We start from the raw sequence: 24,494 nt of genomic DNA on the forward strand, positions 1-24,494 counted from the left end.
AGTAGATTTCACCTTCTTCACGCCACAGTCCCGTTGTCAGAAGACTGCGGACAACTTTAGAACACCCCTTCTTGTCTTCAAACGCCCCATTAGACTTCTCTGTGCCCCTAGCATAATCTTGGTTACCAAACTGTTCTTGGAAAAATTTCACAATAAATTTGACTTATAATCTTGTAGCAGATACACGGGATTCACGCTCGTAGATCCAATAACTGGCACACCACAACTTTGACCTATTCTCGTACATTACCAACACACACGTTAGCAAAACGTAATTACGTAGATCCGTATTACAGTATTTCAAAACAAAACAAAAAAAAAGGCTGCACAATCTCTGACTCAATCGAAACATTTCCGTGATGATGCTCGTCGATCGCTCTTCTCCATCAAAAGTTCAACAGCCAACCCATTTTAACCGTTGCTTGCTGAAACTAAGCCGGCGCTCCCTCAAATTTTTCATGGCAAGACTTGCCTCTCTTACGCCGCTTTTCCAACTCTCCCCTCAAAACAACTCAACCTCGTCACACCAAAGCGGCCGAGGCGACAAGACTAACCACTTATCCCAGCAGTCGCCAGAGAAACCACTTCTCCCACAGCTGACCACACAGTTGCCAACCCAAAGCCGCGCGCGTAAAAAAGTAACACCTCAGGGATTACCAAACTCACCGCCGTGCGGCGCCACCAGGCAGAAGCCACAACAAACCGGCATTTGCATCCAGAATAGGAACGCGTCCACCAACCGCGCGCATCATCCGTCAACAAATAAAAACACAAGGAGAAAAAGAGAAGAGGGAAGGGACACTCAGAAAGAGTGCCACAAGCTCAATGTTAATTTTACTGTCACAGTCTTGAATAGCACGTCTGTAAATTTTAGTTAGCACAAAATTGCCACAGGCAAAAAAAAAGTTGGGCATGACCTCATGAAGTCTGTTTCAACTCGGTAAACAACAGATGTACCGTGGCATACAGTACGAGGGGGGAAGAGATGTGAATGAAAGTCTGACTACGCTATCAGCTGTTGTAAAAACATCACCTATGGCAAGTTAAGTTGCGGCTATGGCGTGTAAAGAACCAAATGTTTTTACGTCCGCGCGTGTGCTGCCAGGCCGTACTATTGTAGCCCAGCCACAGACTGGGCCGTGATGAACTTCATTCTAGCCAGTAGCAGAGAACTCGCACGCTCAAACACAAAGAAACTTTGTCCATTTGACTGCCTCTAACTGTACATATGCAAGCACCTGCAGTTGGAATCATAGTGGAATCATGGCTTCCAAGTGAGAGCATAATGCATTGCGTTCAAGTATTTGAGACAGTATTACAGCGTGCACTTTAGTTTTAAGCAAGTCAGCTGTGCTCACCATAGTACAAAATAAGGACTATCATATCAAACATTTATATAAGTCTGATGCTGTTGGTTGCACTAGCGGGAATATATTTGATATTAGATCCGGAACAGAAATGAACAGATGATTCACATGGAAAAGGTTTTTAAATGAATGGGGCAATGAAAAAATCTAGGGTCTGACAGGATTGGTGTGAACCAAGCAGTGATACACGAATAAGCACTTTAATTTTTGAAAAACTGAAATGTAAATATCCGGACAGTGATATCAGTTTCAATGCCAGTAAAGGATGGTTAGGAAAGTTCGTGGAAAAGTACGTGAAATGAGTTGAAGGTCATGTTCAGGCGGGCAAATCAACCAGCCGACTGACAATAACTATCTCCAATTACACAGTGTTATATTTTTGTCATACAAAGTATTCATTGGTAGGCTGATAAAGATAAATAATGTGACATATTTATCGTTGGGTGTTTTTCTTCACATTTATATTGTTACGATCGCGCTTGGCTGCAGTGCTGGCGTCGCCGCGCTCGTTCGGCCTGTCTGCGCCCCCTTCCACCTGCATCCTCTCCCTGGTATCTCGTGTCATACTATCTCGCTACATCCTGACCGTTGCAGCGCGCACCTGCCTCAGATCGGGTTACTTAAAAGAGGCCGCACTGCGGAATAAAAGGACTCAGACGCCTTTATCGGCGTTCTTAGAGCAGCCACCGCGTCCTTCGAGGACTCATGACGCGTTTCTGGGCATTTCGACGGCGAAGGTCGCGAGATATCTCGGAGACATGCCCGATTGTTCTGGACGGGAACCCAAGGGCTATATAAGGAGGTTGAGTCTGAGTCTGAGTCAGTGAGTTGGGAGTTCAGTGGGGAGTTCTCCCACGGCGGAGATTCCGGGCGATAGTGCCGCGGGTGCGGCAGAGTGGCGAAGTCCTTGGACGAAGGTTCCAGGGCAGTCAGTCTGAGTCGGAGACTGAGTGAGTTCTCCCGCGGCGGAGTTTCCGGGCGATAGTGCCACGGGTGCGGCAGAGTGGCGAAGTCCTTGGACGAAGGTTCCAGGGCAGGGAGTGAGAGAGTTCAGTGGAGTCGGGAGTTTTCCCGCGGTGGAGTTTCCGGGCGATAGAGTCGCGGGCGCGGCGGAGTCCCGAGTGAAGTTGCGAGCGAGGAGTCGGGTGGATCCTCGGCGAAGGCAAGTGTCGTCGGCGGCGGCGGAGTGCGGCGACGGAGTCCCGTGGCGGAGACCCACGAGGGGTGCTGCGGCGAGAGTTGCGCCAGAGGTGCGGTCCAGCGAGGTGTGTGTAACGAGTGACTGGGGAATAGACCTTTCTTTAAGTGTAGTTAATTATTTTCCATCTCAGAAGATTAATTGTAAGTGACAAGTAGTGGTAATAAATAAAACTGTGTGTGTGATAAAAATCTTTAATTGGGCTATCCTTTACGAACCCCCGCAGGGAAATCGTAACAATATTATGTAAAGAATATTTCCTTACACATTTTGGAACACATTAAGTAAATAAGCCTTGCTATTTATGGAGACTAATACTTCAGATTACGCTGTTTCGGATAACATGAACATTTTTAGGAACGCATTAGTCGTGCTAAGTGAGGGATTGGTGTAATACAAAATGCTTAGACAACTACTCTATCTGTATTCAGAAAAGGCTTTAGAGATTTAAATTTAAAAAATATATATGTAACCATATAAAACTTTTAGCAATATAAATGTTTGTTTCTTGTGGCCCTAATGCTAAGCATTTAATATTCCTTGAAGTATGTGTAGTAGGGCTGCTGCTGGAACATGATTCTCCTATTGAGTGGGTACAACAATAAGCATGAAAAAAATAATTTCCACTGCACCATTTGGAAATCGTCTATGTACAATTGAATTTTTTCAATAGCTGATGCATCAATTGCTGTTTGTTTATAAAGTGTTGGTGGTAAATAATATTTTTTGCATATATTGCCATATTTTAGTTGAGCTGCACACTTATTAGCTCTAAAAAAAGTTTATTTTTACTAAATCATGATTTGGAAATCTTGTTTGTGAACTGTAATCTGAATTTTTTCAATAACTAATGCATCAAATGTTGCTTGTTTATAATGTGTGTTAGTTCTAGAAAGTAATTTTTTTTCTGTCAAAATTACACTAATTTAAATTATTTGCCCTAATTATTTGTTTCCATTGAGTGAGTCTTTCAGTACTTGCCGGTGATGTGTAACATGTAACCTCAGTAACAAGCCTTCAAGACATATAACTCTGAGAGAGCAACGTAAACACGTTGCATATGTACTTTTTCATACAGTAAGCAATATAATCAAATGTTTCACCCTGTGACTTGTGGAGGTTCATCGCACAAGCAGACGTAAGAGGAAAATGTTTCCTTTTATCAGTAATGGTTCGATCATTGTTGAGATAGATGGAGGCGTTTTGATGACCAATGGGTACCCACTCTCTGGGAATATTTTAATCAACATTTAAATAATTATTGAACTTTTATTATATGTTATCAATTATTTTCTCACAACATATTTATAATGTATTATAAAAGCCACATGGCATAGCATCACACTATTTAAAACTACTGTTAGATGAAATAATGATAAACAGTCATGTTGTCTTTCACTTTCTACATTTCTCTTTTCAAATGCCACTAAAATGTATGCATTGGCTGACATGCTGCAGCATGTGCGCCAACTGTAGGCTGCCTTATGCCTGTTGCACATTTCTGTTGCATTCATGAAACTGCTCCCACCAAATGCCGTATACGAAGAGCCAAGATGTTACTCATAAAAAATTGTTCAGGCTAACACTAATCTACAATAGGTATGTTCTGAAATTGCTAGACATTAATTTAATGGGTGTCAGGGGAATGCCAAAACAAACAACTTTTGTCAAGGAACATATATCTGTAAACGCACATTTAGTGGGTGACAGGCATGAGCAGTAAGTAGTGCTTGAATTTGTATATTTCACACTCAACCAGGCATTTTCACTGGCTAAGACTGCCGGTTGCTAATGCATATGCTAATTCTAAATGTCTGTGCGTGCGGAGTGCTTGAATGAATGTCACTGCCAATGGAGTGGTGTTCTGATGTGCATGAAATGAAAATTTTAACATTACTGTTTATGCCTGTAACTTTACAAGACTGCATTTCCAGTCATATGTTCCTTAACACAAATTGCTAGGTTCCAGCATTCCCAGCCCAACATCAATAATATACCCAGCAATTTCTGAACATTCTGTATGTAAATTTTTACTTGGATCTTATTCCAATTATTTTAAATTTTATGTTTCCAGAAGTGGATTTGGGAATCTTCCTGCGGTTCAACAAGATCAGAGAATTAACTGATAACATAAAAGACATAAAAAAGGCTTTGAAGCACTCTGAGGTTTTGTCAGTCTCAGAAGATGGAACTAGAGTGTTTCGTATATCACCTCTTCAGAAGAAGGAGAATGAAGATGAATGCACTATTTATGTGGTAAGTATTACATTTACTTAATTATTTATGCATGAAATTGTAAATCCAGTTTGAAAATTCATATGTTTAGATCTGCAAGCTGTATTAATGTTTATCTTAATTCCCAGGAGTGCAATTCTTGACTTGTTATGAGTTTATTTTACATTGCTGAACCTCAGTACTCATATTTGGGAACATATGTCTATGACAAAATGCTATTCTTGAGCTATTTATTTTGAAATGTGAAATCAATTTTCTGGATTCTTCCTCATTCTGAACTTTTAAGTTTTGAGTCAGAATCGGTACAATCAAAAGTATCATAAAAAAATTAACAGATGTTAAGATGTTGAAGGTTTTTTAATGTAATGAATGTTTTAATTTTATATTGGACTTAAGGTAACATTTGATCAACTTGTTCCATTATACATATATGTTTGTGAAGTATCGAAAGTTCAGTTGATCTAAGCGGCATGTCTACATTTCATAATAAGCCTGTTAAAATTTCTAATAATTTTTAATGATATGAGAAAAAATCGAATGTGTGCTTACAGTTGTACAATGCACATTTCATAATGATGCATTATCCATTAGTGATTTTCTGTGTCCATTGTAAGACATTGTTATCTTTTTTTTTGTCAGCTCGTCCTCTCCTTGGCATTGTACTGAACACTGTAAAAGAACAAGGATTTGTTTTCATAATCTTTCGATTATTAACCTCAAACTTATTCCTCAAGTTTTGCTAAAACACATTTGAATTAATTTGAGGTTATGTCTAAGCTTGCAAATTCAATTTGCCTTAATAGAATGGCTGATCAAAAAGAATGTTCGAAAAATGTAATTAAATTCGCTTTATTCAAATCTATTCTCAAAATCCACTACTTTTATTTTACAAAAAAAAAAATTAAATGCGATAGATTTTACACAACAGCATGGAACATAAAACACATAGAGGAAAAAACAGTTATGCATGGTGCAGCTGTCAAACTAAAGGTCCGCCATGTACGTCATCAATTGAATGTAATCGGAAGTGGCAATTTCCATACAAAATCACCAATTTCAATATTTTCATTATTTTGGCTGTTTTTTTGGGTTTTTTCTAGTGTTTTTTTTTCCTAAACCATCCCAGTATTGAAGGCAAACAAAAAAAAATTATTCAAACCGGTTGAGCCATTGAGTTTTTGCGAGACTAACACACTGCCAATTGATTTTTATAAATAGAGACTAACTAATGCCTTGCTTGCATTGCAGTACCTCTTTAATTTTTTTTTCCAAATTTTTAAAAGTAGGTATACATAGACAGAGTGTGTGTGAGTGTGTATTCCGCTCTATCTCTTTACGTCTCTGTAACTCTGTATCTATCTATTAATCTCTATCTCTATAGCTCTCTCTATACCTAACTCTATCTCTCTATATATCCCTCTCCCTTCCTCTCCCCTGCTCTCTCCATGGGCGTCGCAACCGGGGGGGACGGGGGGGGGGGGGGGACACGTCCCCCTCAATAATAAAAGTCTTCAATTTCATCCCCTCCAATAATATATTTAGTTTCGTAGTTATATTAAAACTATGATTTCTGTGATATAACCCATATGTTGCGCACAATGCATTTAGTCCAATTGTGGTAATGTGAGCACTTTTTAATTCAATCTTCGTGTAAAATCAAAATCAGGTCCGATACCGAGGAGAGATACTATAATAATAGTGAATATAATCACTTTATTACTTATGTTTGTGTAGGTACATGTGTGAAATATTCTTAATACTGCTGCAGCATTTAAGTGTAACATTCAGGTTTCTCCTGATGTTTAAATTAATGATTTGGTGTGGATATAATACCAGCAGATAATGTTAACTGTGTTTTTACAAATTTGTTCTCTGAAAATATTTTTTTAAAAAAATAATTTATATATTGCAACAAACATTAGTTAAAATATTTAGGAAAGAAAAATGCCTAAAAACCACCTTTTTGCACCTTCAAAACCCCACTTTTTTTCCAGGGGATGGATATTCCTCAACAACTAAATTAATTGAAGTCCCCCCCAAAAAATATATCCTTGCGACACCCATGCTCTCTCCCTCTACCCCTTTATCACTGTCTCCCTCCATTCCATCTTCCTGTGTCCCACCCTTCCACCCACCATTATTATTTTGACTATAGCAAAGAGGAAATACTGTAAAATACTTACAGGTAAATAACTATACGACTCGCGTGCCACATTAAATTCTGCTTTAGTAGTTGATATTATCGTAATCTCACCTAGACAGTGACCTTCCTCATGTTTCAAAGGACAAGTGTGCAAAATTTCATCAAGATCGGATCAGTGATTTAGGAACGCATAGAGGACACACATAGAAACATTCAAAAGTAATTGGAAGTGGCAATACCTATACCAAAATACCAATTTCTATTTTTTTGATTTTTTGGTTGTTCCTTTGGGTTTTTCCTAATGTTTGTTCCCTAAACCATCCCTGTAATGGTGAAAAAAAAAAAATCATTCAAATTGGTCGAGTTGTTTTCTAGTTTACGCAAACAATTGATTTTTATACATAGAGAAGGTTACAAAGTAACATTTTTTATTGTGTTCTGTGCAGCTGCAAATAATTCCACTCAATTTACATTTCATAAATATGCTAAAAAAACAGTGGTTTTTGAATATATTTGTAAGTGTGCCTTAAGTAAGCCTGGCCTGTTTGTAAGCAATACTGAGATTAATAATAAGTAATTATTTGTTACAGGAGAAGTTGCCTTTAGATGCTAATCATGATTGGCTGATACAGGTTTTCTCTCAGTATGGCACTGTGGATTATGTGTCCATCCCCAAGTACTGGTCTACTGGAAAGATAAAAGGCTTTGCTTTTGTGGAGTTTCACACTCCGCAAGAGGCACAAAAAACTTTGGAGGTGAGTACCATTTTGAATTTTCCATAAAACAAGTGTTGAACCTTGCAAAATGTTATTTCTTACAAGTTAGCTTTATAAATTAGTATATTGAAGTAACTTGAGAATAAAATTTTTTCTATTAAACATGTGCTCAGGAATTTCTTTAATAGCTATTAAAGGGGGTTTAGGCCTCACATTATTGCAATTTAAAATATTTTGATACAGTTTCCAGTAAAGCTTCAGTGTTAAATTTTTTGGATTGACATGGCATAGTAATTAGCTTTGGCTACCTTTTGAAGTCAACACTTGCGAACTGGTGTGATTATTATGACAGCTGTAGTTGCACATGTGAAATAATACATCATTTCCTCGCGACACAGACTAGAGCCTGTTAGTAAATGTGTGTTTGCAACAAGGTAATGAAGGTCTGGGAGATATGGTTTATGCCTTGAAATGCCAAAAATTGGGATTTATAGTTCAAAATTATAAATATAAAAAAAATCCATAAAAATCCTTGATGTCAGGGCCAAATCACCCTTAAGGGCCCCGCCTACCCTGACACACATACGGTGTGCAGAGCTTCAGGAAAAACAACACAATTTCAAAACTACTCATGATATCCGAGTGGGGTCTGCTTACGAAAAGCATTTAAGGGTTCGCTGAGGGTCGAAAAGTACTTTTGATTTTGGATTAAGTTTTTAAACTGTATTTCTAGAAGAGTTAAAATGGCTAAAACGCATGTTTTCAGAGTAATTTTTAGGCGTAAAACAACTGGTACAGATTCTTGAAAGCACTTAAGGGACTTGCATTACACCTTTATCTTCATTTCTCAGCAATATAATGTTACAGTCACCGCACAAATTTCACAGTTATCCTGTGACGATGAGAAGACTGCGCGCCAGTTCAGAGCCTTGCGCTTAGAGGCGACACCGCTCTAGAAGCACCAGTGAGCGTCACGCTTATCATCCCGCCTCACTAACACACATACACCCCTGACGAGGCGGGCCCCTTAAGGTTTTTTATTGGTTTGAAATCATTTCCAAAAATATAATGTAGGTAATGGGCATTAGAGGTACAAAGTAACAAGTTCATCTACTCTTTATGTAGGGTAAGTTGTGTAAATTGGTGGACAGTAAAAATTTTTTATAATGCTTACACTGTTGAAAGTTTTCCATTATAAAATTTGTAATAGTAGGAGAGTCCACAAATGCATTCAACTAACAGTTTTTTTTAATTTAAAAAGATTTTTAACCACAAAAAAAAATTAGAATAAAAATAACCTCCAATTTGCCCATGTCGGATCATACTTACACCAAAATAATAGGTCTGCCGGTGTACTAGCATATAATCATAAAATATTAAAATCTAGTGATTATTCTTGCAAAATAAATAAAATTACTTTTAATACTAACATTATTTTGAAATACTACTACAGTTTACAAAAGTTTGAAACAAATATTAAAATAATCTTTGCACATATATTTTGCCAAAAATATTAAGAAATATATTCATATTATTGTGCAGGTTTTTTTAAAGTTCCTAAAGTGTGCACTGTGACCAAAACGTCTTTCCATACTGTTCCATAACCTTCCATACATTTAATCAAAATTATGATTTTCTGGCCAAAACAATGTTTCTTCAAAAAAAAGAATTTTTACCACTCCAGGTTAATTTACTTTGTTCCAAAGTTTGTAATGTAATCATGTAATCAACAAAGATTTTACTATCAGACTTTTAGACACACATGATGAGCAAAAATTCATAGCTACGGTGCTCCCCATTTAACTCTCAAAGCTGCAACATGACTTTGCTCTGTCGATACATAGCACTGTGTCCACACTTAAAGTCTTAATGCTCAGAAAAATTATTTTCACTGCAGCAATGATTACGTTATAAATCATGTAAAATCAGGGCTATTAGAAATGTGGTAAAATGTAAAGTTCTTTTGTAATGCATTAACGTTTATTAGCAGGTTCGTGCACTACACTCATAGCATCTTCACCTTGGGGAGGCTTAAAAGTTACTTATCAAAGCTGAGACCTTACTTCAAAATTTGATGCTGAAGTTCTTGTGGGAAAATGCCTGGCAGCCCATGCAGCAGTCAAATGTTATGTCACTGCCCTTTAGCATACATAAGGTTGGCAGCTTTCGTTGGACCATAGGATTATGAATACTACCACATTTAAAAATTAACTGAATTTTTTTTTATCTAAAACATAAAAAAAAAAACAAAGTTGTGCACAATTTTTTTTTGATATGTCAGTTACTTGTGCCGATCCCTGTGTTTGGCTAAGAGCTTACTATCGGCCAAAATCCAATATCAGGTACCAGTATCGGAACAGCTCAAATTTCAAATTTTTTTAAGTAAGTCTGTTAAAAAGTTGCTTTGGTTATGTGTACAAAATCTGCAGTGAATCGAGAAAAGAAAGCTTTTCCAAGTTTTTTGTTTAATAAATGTGCATTTAATTTTCTAAATGCTTTTCTAGAAAAAATACTAAAACTGTAGTTTATAGTGAATGCAGTAATATTGTAAACATTAGTTCTACTGCAGTGGGTATGATTTCATGATCAAACATGCTTTTGTAAAGAAAAAAAACTCATTGGCCAAATCAAAAATCCACTGTTGTAATAATTTGCAATATGATTTTTTTGGAACACTTATTATGTGGGTATTGGCAAGATAAAAATCAACTACCTGACACAATAAGTATAGCTATTGAAACAGTTTTAACAACTTGGCTGTGGGCTGCTTGTCTGAAATACTTGTGTTAGCCATAGTCCAGCTCTTCTCTAAAGGAGTAAAAATGATCTAAAAGGCTATTATTATACCATTAAGAGGTCTGTTGTGATTACCCACAAATTTATGACCACTTAAGTTTATCAAATTTAAAAATTGCTGGGAGCTAGGAGTTCCTTTGGACCTCCCAGCTGATTTCAAAGATCACCCAGGCATATATTTTTCTTAAAGAACTCTTTATATAACCCTTATTTTAAAACTAATTAAGACTGCTATAAACTCAGTAATAAATGAACTTTAAATCTATATGTTCCTTTGGCACAAAATACCATGCCTCTGTTAAAAGAGTAGACTACAGAGTGTTGAGACAGTACTATCCAATGTTTACTTAATCATTAAGGACAAAATATGGGGCGACTGAATTGTTGCCCATTGGAAGGGCAGCCCTTCAGGATTTTTCTGACAGTGGTTTATTTGTACAGAGACTGGAAGGGCAGCCCATCCAATTTCTGAAAACACGCTCCTTTAAGATTTTAAATAGTCCTGAAAACATGCCCCTTGGATGGGCAGCCCATCAGAATTTTTCTAACAGTAGTGTTTTTGAAAGGTTGTCTAAATTGTTGCCCCTTGAATGGGCAGCCCATCAGGATTTTTCTAAAATTAGTGTTTTTGAAAGGTTGTCTGAATTGTGGCCCCTAGGAAGAGCAGCCCATCAGGATTTTTCTGACAGTTGTGTTTTTGAAAGCTTGTCTGAATTGTTGCCCCTTGGATGGGCAGCCCTTCAGGATTTTTCTGACAGTGGTTAGTTTGTAAAGTGACCTAACCTAATCTAACCTAACCTAACCTAACCTAACCTAACCTAACCTAACCTAACCACTGTCAGAAAAATCCTGAAGGGCTGCCCATCCAAGGGGCAACAATTCAGACAACCTTTCAAAAACACTACTGTAAGAAAAATCCTGATGGGCTGCCCTTCCAAGGGGCAAGTTTTCAGGATTATTTAAACACTTAAAGAAACATGTTTTCAGAAATTGGATGGGCTGCCTTTCCAGTCGCTGTACAAACAAACCATTGCCAGAAAAGTCCTGAAGGGCTGCCCATCCAACGGGCAACAATTCAGCTCCCCCCAAAATATAACACTAGGAGTCAGGTTTTCCTGCTAAAACTCTTATTGGTAGTCTGAAAACAGCAAGATTATGTCAATCTGAGTATGATGTAGCTAATATAAGTATCATAATATTAGTCATAGTATCCAGCATCAGAGAAAACAGTGGAAGGGAGTAGTCGGGGAATTATATGTTATTTCAGGAAATTTAAATAAAATGGTCCGACAAAGCCTCATCCTGTATTGTTTATTCACTAACTGTATCACACGTATTATATTTTGGTTAAGTCGCTGTTTGTTGCAATTCTGGTGCGCAGAGTATATTTTATCTGAGTTGTATTTTTTTGTATGTGAGGCTGATTGCATCCATGGTGGTTCTTCTGAGTGTGATGTACGAAACATCACTTTGTACATAGTTTCCAGGCTTTTTGTTACTGTGTTAACAGTTAATAAGTCATTGAAGTAAGTAGCACAAAATTTAAATATTGGTTGTTTTCCATGAACATATTACAGGTTTTTGGCCAAAAAACAATTATAAAATACCTGAAGAGGTTGGTGAATTCCTTGTTTTGTGTGTTTGCAATACACCCTGCAGGGTGTATGCCTTCATAATATTTAAAAAAAAAGTCCTTCATTTGTTGTGAATTTAATGAGGGCCCTTAAAAGTCCTTAAATTTCACTAATAAATCCTTAAAAATTCCTTAATAAAGACTGATAGTGTGCAAATAATGGATAAATGCAGGTATTTTAAAGTTCTTTTGTTTCCTGCTTGATAGCAATTAAAGCTCTGCACATGCACAGTACAATTCGGCCACATGATTAGATTTTATGTATAAAAATTTTTTGAACTTATAAAGTAAAAGTACTTAATAGGTAGTAAAATTAAATTTTAGGGCTATAAATTTCAGATTGTCACTATGGTTTGGTTAGATTTGTGTTCCAGAGATAATACTGGACAATATGGGCTTGTCTGTGAGTATTTAGCTCATACAGTGTAATCTCTATATAACAACAATTAACGGACTGAGCATTTTTCGGTGTTATAGAAAGTGGTCTTTAAATGGAGAGAAATAAAAGATATTTTAATATTCTATAATAATATGTATTCACTAATATAGTACACATTTTACACACGAACATTAATATTCATACAAATAAATAACAACACTTATTGTATATAGTCTCTTATCTTCGTCTGATGTTTTTTGCTACTCCCATATTTTAGTTGTATTTTCTTATGTATTTTACTTATATCTTGGGATACTGCCGGATCACCTTGATTATATAAAAAGTATATTTCTAATAGTTTCGTTGCATCAAGTGCTTATTAAAACTTTTTCGTCAATACACAAAGATTTTCGTTTACTCGTCATGTGCAAGTTCATCATACAAAAACAAAACACAAAATTTCTTAGAATCTCCGGTACGTCAGTTGATGTAAACACATGCTAGATAATACAACAAAACAGCAAACAAAAAAACGTACACAGCTGCAGTTCTTATCAACTTCGGCAACTTAGAAAGTACTGCTTAATGATTTATAATGCCGTATTGTTGTCATTAAATAGAGTGAGCGTGACGCTATATAGAGTGTATTATTGCATAGAAAACAAGGTAAACCAACCAAAGTTAGGCAATTTCGACGTTTTAAGGAGTTTGTCGTTAAATCGAGTGAAGTTATAAAGCGTTTACACTGTAAATGAAATTATTTTTTTGTGCATTTACTATTTAAAATTGTTATTTTCTTGAGGTATATCGTGATATTACAATGGTTTTCTATCTCTTGATAGTGGTGAAGGTGATGGAGTAAAGGGGTCCTTAAAATGCCTTTATTTTTGATTGCACAAGAAAGTACAAACCATGCCCTGGTATCATACTGTTTTTAATAAATGTATAAAAACTTTTTTTTTTTTAGGTCTTTGGAGCAGTTGGTTGCTGTTTACCATCAAACATAGAACCGGAAAAATTGTGTAGCATTGCTGCATTCGAGAAAGAAGAAAGTGGTGACCGGTCACAGCAGTCTGGTGACAACTTGGCCAGCCGTAAGCAGAAGAGAGCTCACGGGGAGGGGGGTGACGGAGGGAAGGTGAATGAGGAAGGTGATGCAGAGGTGGTCACCCTGGAGGAACAGGATGCAGAAAGTGAGAAATCTCCGGCAGCAAAAAAAAGAGAAAAACATAAAGACAAAGCCTCTGACAAAGAAAGCAGCAGGAAAGAGGAAAAGAAACGAAAAAGGAAGCGAAAGAATACAGATGGTGCAGATGAAGTTGTAGAGATAGTGCAGGATTCATTAGAAGATAATAACAAGAAAGATAAAAAGAAGAAGAAAATGGTTGAAATCACTTTAGATGTTGAGGAAGAGGTGGATCTCACAGGTGATAATGAAAAAAAAGGAAAAAGCAATCCAAAACATTTGGAAGTTACTATTGATAGTGATGTGGAAGCAGAAGAAATTTCATGTAAAGATGAAAATAAAAGGAAAAGGAAACATTCAGAAACCACCAAAAGTGTAGATGTAGAGGAAGATCAACCAAGTGAAAGTAAAAAGAAGAAACAAATTGACGTGGTAGATCTTGAGAAGAGCTCACCTGATACGGAGAGTCCAAATAAACGAAAGCTCCAAGAGGAGGTGGTGACTGTTGAAGAGGATGGTGAGTATTCTCAGTTCACTCTTACCGGAGCTTCAATTTCAACACACATACTTCATTAACAAAGTAATTCTATTCACTTTTATACTATATACTGATCACAATACACAAATTTATATACATCCTTATTCACTTCTTTACATAAATAAATTTAGAGGCCTGTGTATAAATATGTAACAGTTTGTGGTTTGCTACTGTAATACACCTGCCTCTCAAAGTAACACCCTTATTCGTTCCAAGAAAACAAGAGTGCTAATCAAAACAGCGCTATTCAATTATGTTTTTTCTATAATAATTTTTCAAAATTATTTATTTTCAAACGGTTGTAGTATGCTTGTTGAGACCATTTTAATCGAAAAATTGCTCCTCTTAAAATCAGGTCACAGTACTAATTATATATCTAATTACACTTAAAGTACATTTAAATAAACATTTTAATTACTTTTGATAATAAATATCTTAAAAAAATTAAATTGCAATGCAATAAATATGTTGGCCACAGGCCTTGCACATAAAATTTCCTTAATGATTGGGTGCTAAAAAACTTATGAGCTATAAAATATAAATAACTATGTTACGTATTTATATTTATGGTATATTTCAATGTCTAAAGAAGCATAGAATTCAGTTTTCTATAAACAAATAAGATTATTTAACCTGTTAACATAATTCCAATCTCTGTTTGCTAAATGCGTATCTACCATGAATCACTAACCTCATGACTTGTTACTAGTGCATCGTAGTTGACGTGAGTTAACAAGCCCTGAACGCTTATAGTTTTTTTTCACCAGAGCTGCGACTGACTTGCGGGATGGTGTATTGTTTTAACACACATGGGCATTGTAAGTATTTCTGCACAATATAAATTAATTTACACTTAAAATGTTTGATGTTAGACAAGTGAGGTTGCCATTGTGCACACACGGAAATAAAAATTCATGTAGATGAATAAGAGCGCTACTTCAATCTTCAAACTTCAAACTTCAAAACATTGCAAATCGAACAGCATTACTTATAGGAGCGGGTGTGTACTGTATTTACCAGAATAAGCCACGCACTTGAATAAGCCTCACACCCCTAATATTTAAACCATAACAAAAAATATTTGTTGTTTATAATAAGTAATGTACCAAACTTTTAAATGCAGATCTTCTGACCATATTTCAGGTTTCCATTAAATGGTTATTCTGAATTTGAGTAATTATCCAAAATTATAAATTACTTTTAAGGTTTTCTGTAAAACTAATAGAATACTCGCTACTGGTGTTATATCTGCTAGTTATTTATTCAGTAATGTTTATTCTTGCCCAAGAATACTATTAAAAATATCTATATTTCCAGTAAAAATCTTTTTTTAGTTACACGTCTCGAAAGATATCAGGCAGTAAAATTTTATTTATGGATTAACTGTGAATGATAACATGGTTACCCTGATGCGAGGAAAAAAATAGGCTTATTAATAAAGACCAGAAAGATTAGCAGATTAATTTCATGATAGGCTAAAATTGAAACAATTTTACTGCTGTGCTGTTTTTGCTATTGGTCCACAGTTATAGGTAGGGCTGTGGGCCAATGAGAAACCCTCAAGCAAAACAAGTATATATCAAATCACAGACTTTCAAGTTGAAACTTTGTAACCCTTCTTCCTCCTTAATTGGAAGAGGGGTTGCGTCCCCGACTCACTCTGGGCGCGAAGGGAAAAAATAAATATTAAAACCAGGCATAAAAAGCTAAACAATATAAATTCCCCACACCACTGCCCAGGGGTCAGGCCAAAAAATTCAAAGGATATAATAGCAGAGTAACCATTAAACAAACAAGAGGCAAGACTTTGGACGTATGTTATTAAAAAATAGAAATTTGCAAAAATAATTTTTACTATACATAACCATACAAGCTTAGTTACAAAAGCTGACGTTAATAATGGCAGCATCTTATCCCCATTTGCGATACTAACAATAACCTTTAAAAAAATCGTAAAAATATAAATACTGATAACAACAAGTATAAAAATATATAAGGGCGTGAGGCGTGGCCACTATAAAATATCAAAATTTACTGACTGCCCTAATACCAAAAATCAAACAAGACAATCAATACAAATATATAAAAAATTCTACAATAATAAAACTGAAGTACAAACAAATTATTTAAATAAAGTTCTTAAACTCTCAATCAACGGTTTAGTCTTTCTTCAGATGTTCGTTGCTAAAGACTTGCCAAAAAAAACAAAGTTAATATCCTAGGCGTGCGCTGGCTTCCTGACCTTCCTCACCAACTCCAGAGTCTAATGCCACGCCGGGCCATAGGTACGAATTCACAAAGGCGTGAACGATGACCAAAAAAAAATTATCTTATTTTTTTTTTTAAGGGAAATGTAGCAAAAACTCTTCACGTAACATAACTATGTTACCACCGAAGTTTTTATCATATACTTCAAATAAAGTCTTACTTCTTTATTAACTTGCCAATGATTTCATAAAAACGTAGAATGGCCGCACCAACCAACATCAGGCTGCGCATGTAGTCCAATACCGATCGCATACTTTTAATAATACTGCACAAGCTGATATATTAGCCAAATGCAACTTTAAGTATGCCAATTCCGAAGACAAAGTCTCAAAAACAAATTGCAAAATGTTCGTTTCTTCCAAACTTATACTTTTATTGCAACTACAGGCAAACGGGCGACCTTTTTTAAAAAAATCCCACACTGGAACAACGTGTGAAAACAAATGGGCCTCTTCACCAAACTGGCTAATAAAAGTTCCGTCCAAATAAAATTTAGTATGGGAAAATACACAGTTCACTAGGTTTGCCAAAAACCACTGCAGCACCACGAGGGTAAAAATCAAAATTGCGGCCTCTCTTTACCTTGATAAGTTCAGTATCACAGGGCAATCCATTGTCCTGTCACCCAGCGTGGAGCTTCCATCCCAATACTCTTCGTCGCCCGTTGCCGTCCGGCACACCAGTCCGCGCCGTCACATAGCTCTCTCCTCGACGGTCGCTCGGCACCCACTCTCCGCGGCCCCAGCTGAATTTTTCTTCCCGGCAAGCCGAATGTCTGACGTCATCAGCCAACCGCCGGGCGCTCACCAAGTGGTATTTACGTGAAACACAATCGATGTTCTTAAACTCATAATCGATAGCTACCAAAAGGCGTATAACTAATTAACAGAAACAAATATAATTTAAAAAAAATTTACAGATAAATTAACATTAATTAAAAAAGGCGTAAAAATACGTGAAATAAAAAACCATATAAAACTAGAGACCAGCAGCAAAAATAAATTACAAGTAAAAATGTGGCCCTGCCGGCCACAACTTCTCACAAGTGTGCAGCTAATAAACAGGTGACATTTGCTTGAGTATCTAGAGGAATGTTGGAGTTCATCTCGCAGCTGTTTTGTTTATTGCAGTGAAACAACATTAATATCTTGGCCATAAATGACAGAAATAGTGCTATGTTACAAAGGTTATAAACAAAACAAATGGGAAAGGCAATTGCTGAAAAATCACACTCAAAAAATTCTCACCTTCATAGTAAAATTATTATTGCATTAAACTATCTTTCATAAACAAATCTTATTTTTTCCTTCAGTCATGTGTACAACTTTTGGCGACAATGTATACATACTTTTTTCTTGCAGCAAGATTTCCCATTTACTAAGCATTTTTAATAATTTTTGGTTTTTTCAGCAACTGTAGATCATATAATGATCATATAACATATGGTAATTTTGCAACATCTTCCTCACAAAAACACATTTGTAAACCACTAATGTCGTCCATTAAACAATACGTAACAGGTCATCCAACTTTGGAGCTTGATGGAACTTGTGCCATGCTGCTTTGCCATGTGGTGTTAAGCTGTGCACCATGCTTTTTCAGCATGTTATGAAAAATTGTTTGTAGTTTATTCGGGTAAATGTAGTATTATTGAATGTTTAAAAAAAAAGATTTTGTTGTTTGAAGTGGGTTACATCAGACACAACAGCAAAGGTAGCGAACTGGATGCAGCAGTGTAGTTGCAGATGTGAATGAAGAGGTGCATTAGTGGCAATGATTTTGCGGACTTGCCAGTCTGAACATCTGCTCGAGGTGTCACAGCGGAGGCCAGGAAATAACAAAGAAGGGAAGCCTTTAAAACGTTCACTGAAAAGTAATGTAAACATTTTTGAAACATTCCTACTGAAATATCCTGCTTGCCCGGTGAAGGTATCACAGCGAAGCACTGTTTGTAATACAAAAAGAGATACAAAGAAAGAGATTAGGAAACTCGTGTGACCTGAAAATAAAATATTTTAGTTTCTGTTGAAACCTGTAATGGTTTGGTGAAGTTGGTTTTTAATCATAAAGTTAGTTGTTTTTATTTTAGAAATGAACCACCTACTCTGAAAAAAGTGTTGCATTGTGTAAATGAAGACCATAACCTGCCTATTTTTATGTGTGAGCAATGCAGTACATTGCTTTAACTTTTGTTTTTTTAATGTATTAACTTGCATTTATTTGTAACTACCCCCTGAAAGCATCCATCATATATTTAGTGATACTGCTTGAACCGATACTTGTGAGTTGAAAATACTACGTAGGCATGCAAAACACATTAAGCTAGACACATGCGGATCATGTGCAGGGGCAGGGCCGCTGAGAGAATTTGTGGGCCCCTGGGCAGCTGGGGTAGTAGGCCCCCTTCCTTTTTTTTTGCATACCACTACTACGTATACCATAAATATATATGGTATCATAAAATTACATCCTTCATTTGAACATACAAAACGATTTCCAAGTTACGCAAAAAAAAAGAGAGCATTTGCATGTATTATCTCATTGCACTTTTACATTGTTAATCCCATCAAAATACAAATAATAATTAATTTTTTATGTATATATTGCTAAAAAAAACAAACAAAAATCTTAAATGGTAATCAGAAATTGCATTATTATATGAGTGTTTAAAATACATAAGTATAATAATTTATTCTGAATATAAATATTATTAAAATAATTTAAAGTAATAATAAATTTTATTACTTTGAAAACATCAAACACATTGAACCACGTTCATTACATTGAAAAATTTGTAATACATATTAATAATATATACAAATTAATTTAATACCCTTAGTTCGATGCAAAATCATAAATGACATGCATTTTAAATAACAATGATATATATTTTACATCCTACTAAAACACATTTCAAATGTCATTTATACTATATAAAAATGTCTAAATTTAATAACACTTCAAAATGTTTTACAACAGAACAGTCATTACTTCATATCGAATCACTACATTGAGAATAATCATACACTGTAGTATATTATTTAAAATTTCAAACATATAATGCATTTAAAAGGATGATGCTACTCAATAATATTGATTTACAAACAATTAAATAGTTCAGAAGTAATCACAACAAATCTGTTTTCCATGCCTTTTTCAAAGCAAAATCGTTGATTACATCGTCGTAGTTCAATGACCGAGCGAGATCAGGCTCCAAGGCAAGCAAGGTGAGCCCACTAATCCTTTCCTGAGACATGGTTGAACGATGTACATTTTTTATTTCCTTCATTTTGCTGAAGGACCTTTCGGCTTCGGCAACTGTCACGGGAATTGTGCAGAACACTCGAACAGCGATACACACGTTTGGAAATAAACTATCCAATTTTAATCTCCGTAGTATGTTTAAAAGCTGGATTGGTTTCAACTGGTTTGGACCAATATTTGAAACATGAATTGATTTGAGATGTTTCATTTCATCAGATATCTCAATATTTATGTCCTCGGAATATTTTTCACACAGCTTCACGCACATATGTTCAATGTCTTGGTCATCCATATCCAGGTAGTGCCACAAACATTTAAACATACAGCTAACTTCTCTGGCGACAGTGAATCGTACAGTCAGTCCACTAACAACTGAGTCAATAAGTTTGTAAAAAACATTCACTCTGAATTCGTGTTCTTCAAGTGTCTCATTCTCATTCATCAGAGACATTGACTCATCTTCTTTGATTTCATCATGGAAACATTTTCTTTTCTTCATTCTTCTCTCCTTAAAATCAGTATCGGTCGGAAGATCAGTAGCAATAGCCTCGGCTACTAACCTTGCTTTGATTAGAAGACCTTTCCATTGATCACGAAGCTCCTTTAGTTCTTCAATCAGATTGTTGATATTTGCGACTTCTACATCGAGAGTCGCATCTCGGGCTTGTAAAACTTTGTTTCTGAAGTCAATTGCTACGAGTATTTCCAACCAAACTGTAGCCATTAAAATACATTTGAAGGACTTGAGATATTGTGAAATTCCCATAATTTCCATTTTACATTCAGCTGATAGATTCATTTCTTCGCATTTATTAATTGCACGCTTGATAAGGGGCAAATGTTTAGCAAATGGTTTGACACTCTCTACTCGAGCAGACCATCTTGTTCTAGAAAGGCTATGCAAGGAACAACCAATTTCTTTCTGCAATACCTCCCATCGCTGTGGGCTACGAGAAAAGAAATTATAAACTTTTTGGACCATTCCGAAAAACGTGATAACATCTTGACAACACTCAGCAGCATTCAAGCCACACAAATTTAGGCTATGTGCACCACAGTTTGAAAATATAGCAAGCTTATTCAGTTCACAAATGATAGCTTGTGCACCATTGTATATGCCAGACATGTTGGTGCCGTTGTCATAGCCTTGTCCCCTGCAGTCAGCCAATGGAATTTTATGTTTTTCCAGCTCACCAATGATCAAATTTGCAATGTCTCGTCCTGTTTTTTTACTGCACGACACAAAACTCAAAAATCTCTCCACTATCATATATGATGAATCACAATCTAACACATATCTTAAAACGAAAGTTGTCTGCTCAGTATGTGCTGCATCTGGCGTCGCATCTACTAGCAATGCAAAATATTTCGATTTTTCTCTCTCTGCAAGTATTGCTTGAAGAACCCTGGCACTACAAGCCTCAATAAATTCATTTTGTGATTCAGGAGAAAGATAGTGAGCTTGTAGCCTTTTCCCGTCTCTTTGAGCATTCTGTACTTTAGTAATGTGCTCTCTTAGCAGTGGGTCGTACTGAGCTAATAACTCAAAAACTCCTAAAAAGTTTCCATTATTGTTGGAATCTCCAATTTTGCAAGAAGTGCCCCTAAATGCAAGGCCTCTCTCACCAAGAAACAGAACTACGGACAATACCCTGTGAAATAGATCCCTCCAATATTTTACTTTCAAACCAATTTCAGTATTCAATTGAGCAAGTATGTCAGTTCCTTTGTTGAGTCGGCTTTCAAGTTCTCTCCATTTAATATAGCATTGCTTATGGCGAGCACTCACTTCATGAGACGGCAATTTATCATACAGCTTGCGCCATGAATACTCCTGTTTCCACCCTTCGTCACTACACAAAACGGATTTCCGAGATTCGTGGACATCAGAGCTGCAACTAAATAATTTACAAGGAAAACAAAACAGTGACTTGTTTGTTTCACTCCACACAAGCCAATCTCGGAAAACTTTTTCCCCATTCTTATGTTTAGAAAATAAAACTGTTCTGGGAAATGCTCGTTTCCCATCATTTGGAAGGTCGTCAGGCATTTTAGGGGGCCCTTTACGAACAATATTTTCAACAATATGTGCATTTAAGTACCCACGCTTTAATTTCCCAAGGTCGGGAGACACTTGCCAATCTGATGTTGTGGGCAATGGCTCAGATAACACAATATTTTTTTCACATTCTAAAGGTAAATCAACTGTACATATTACTGCTTTCAAAACATTACTCTCAGGAAAAACAATATTTTCACATTTTGAAGGAGACAAATCAACTTCACTGCCTACTTCTTCGGAAACCATTCTGTCAGGAACAACAAACTCAACCATTTCCTCTTTTTCACCACAATCTGGAGTTTTCAGCCACCAACATCAAACAAGGTTCTACTGCCTCTTTTACTAACCTCTGATTTCTTCCCTCGTTCCTTGCGCTTCTGAGCCCCCGATTTATGCTTATAATGTTCCATAGTGGAACCTCGCAGCCACAACTACAAGTATTCACAATAGAAGAAGGTCTTTCTCATAACACTAGTACTCGTAGCAGCCGACCAATGATGAAATCATAAGTAAAAGTTATATTCCCACACCTTCCAATAATGTTTTAATGACACTTTAAATGCATTGAAAATTTTTGCAGATTTATTTATAAACATTAAACTTCGCCACTAAAACATTAAACATTCACACATTTTAAACTATGCACTCTCAATGGTTTCCCGCTATACATTCTGCGTCTAAACTGCGGTACTGTACTGCCTGAAGAACTTTGGAAAATTCGGAATTCGGAGTGATAATGGTAAGGGGGAGGGGAGAGAAAGAGAAACGACGTCGCAGAGTCCTGCTAGCAAATGTTGCTCCCTCCCCACATCCCCCCCCCCCCCAAAAAAAAAAAAACCCATCAACCTCAACATTCTACCACCCTCCATGACACCCCCTCCAGCCAGGGCCCATCACCGCATTCTTTACTTCAGAAGGGCAAGTCTAAATGGCACTGACCCCAAGTGGAGGGGTGTACGGGATCAAGCAAACCTATTGTGCTCGTATCTGGCGTTCCCATTTCTGCTACTATGCAAGTATTTTGGTGTGAACTGAATGTTACAAGTACCTACTGCTCGGTTAGGTTATTGGTTATCGACTGTAGTTTTAGGAACACACAATATATATATATATATATATATATATATATATATATATATATATATATATATATATATATATATATATGATATTTTAATAGCAGGGAAAAAAAGTTTTTCCAGCCATTTATTTTTCTCTTCCCAGCCGGGCGCTCGGGCCCCTAAGGCTACCGGACCCCTGGGCATTTGCCCCTTTTGCCCCCCCCCCCGCTCGGCGGCCCTGTGCAGGGGTAAAAGTATATTCGTTTATTTCTAATTTAACCTAAAAAGTAAATAGTAAATATTGTTAAGATACTTTTATCTTGAGTAAATAATGAAAAATTGGTTCTTCTGCAGTGTGTGTACATGTTACGAAAATCACAAAAAAAAAACAACTTAAAAGACTGGTCACAAAAGTCCCTAAAAATCCTGAAATAAACAATAATTGATAGTGGAAATCAGGAATAATGAATCTCGACCAGTCTCTTACTAACTTATGTTTTGTTTCTTGACACCTTATATCATTTTATAATTGCACATTTAATATAGATAGCTGATGACTGATCATTAACAAACTTTATTATGAGCAAAACTAAAATGGTGTGTTTTCAATATGGTCCAACTTAATGCTACCCGAACAATTTTTTTTAGACACAGACAAATTTTTGCATTGCCAGGCATGTCTTTCGAAAATATATAAAATAAATTTTCTGACTATAGTTGAATTTTCCAGTCGGAGTATAATACCATGTCAGTTTTCCTACCATTTTGTTCGCTGGCTTCCATATTAGTAAATTTATGGTTTATGCCACAAAAGGTCATTTAAATACTTTATTTGGTGTGTTGGTAGTACATTTAATACACACAAATATGATTTAATTGAAGCGTGACAGTTAATTCAGGAAAGAATACATCTATAGTTTTCTAAGGTAAACAAAAAATTATGATGTATAAATTTTCAGATGTGGCATGAATTAGCTATGATCACAAAATTTGATTGGAGCATGTAATTCATGAAAAAAACATTAGTTGCAAAATTCATTTGGAATGTCCTGGCAATTATTCCACATTTATATTGTTTATGATATTACACAATACAAGTATCCTAGTGTAAAACTACCTGCATAGGCAGTGTCATTTCAAGGTATTAGAATATTCTTGAATTTCTGTAGTGTGTTTAAACTCATTTTGTACAGATGTTCCAGAGAAAATAGCCAAAACAGATAGCGATCCTGAGAGGGAAGAGGATGACGCAGGGACAGAAAACTATTCTGCAGAGGATGGCATTCATAAAAAGAAGAAATCGAGGCATCGAAAGAAAAAGAAGAGGAAGCAGATTGCCCACGAAGTGAGCGCTCTAGGACTTCAGGTTTTATCAAAGTAAACACTCACTTTAGAGAATTTTTTTTCCAGTACTATAATGATATGCCCATGTTAGATAGTTAAGGACTTTTTATAGATATTTATTACTTGACTTACAAGGAGTCACACATATATCAATTTTTGTGCATGGGAAGGTAGCTGAAGAAAATTGGATGGCATTTAATCTCACTTTCCAGTACACAATTTCTGCCATTAGAACTGTCTTTGTTTTGGCATGCTCTGTTGCCAGTTATACACAGTAGAGCACAGAAGTTTTAAACACAGCCTT

General features: G+C 36.1%; 1 protein-coding gene across 2 annotated transcripts in view; it reads left to right on the forward strand.

Annotated features, from left to right (window-relative positions):
• The window catches only part of LOC134527967 (la-related protein 7), a 56,341-nt gene that overhangs the window by 17,230 nt on the left and 14,617 nt on the right, over nucleotides 1–24,494 (forward strand). The window contains exons 3-6 of one of the 2 annotated variants that reach the window (XM_063361075.1): nucleotides 4,640–4,821; nucleotides 7,534–7,698; nucleotides 13,435–14,170; nucleotides 24,040–24,223. In XM_063361075.1, coding sequence (XP_063217145.1) covers nucleotides 4,640–4,821; nucleotides 7,534–7,698; nucleotides 13,435–14,170; nucleotides 24,040–24,223 — 1,267 coding nt within the window. The remainder of the gene's footprint in view (nucleotides 1–4,639; nucleotides 4,822–7,533; nucleotides 7,699–13,434; nucleotides 14,171–24,039; nucleotides 24,224–24,494) is intronic. The other variant, XM_063361076.1, reaches the window with a different exon arrangement.

Source organism: Bacillus rossius, chromosome 1 (genome assembly GCF_032445375.1).
Source record: "Bacillus rossius redtenbacheri isolate Brsri chromosome 1, Brsri_v3, whole genome shotgun sequence".
In the NCBI taxonomy this organism is placed as follows: domain Eukaryota; kingdom Metazoa; phylum Arthropoda; class Insecta; order Phasmatodea; family Bacillidae; genus Bacillus; species Bacillus rossius.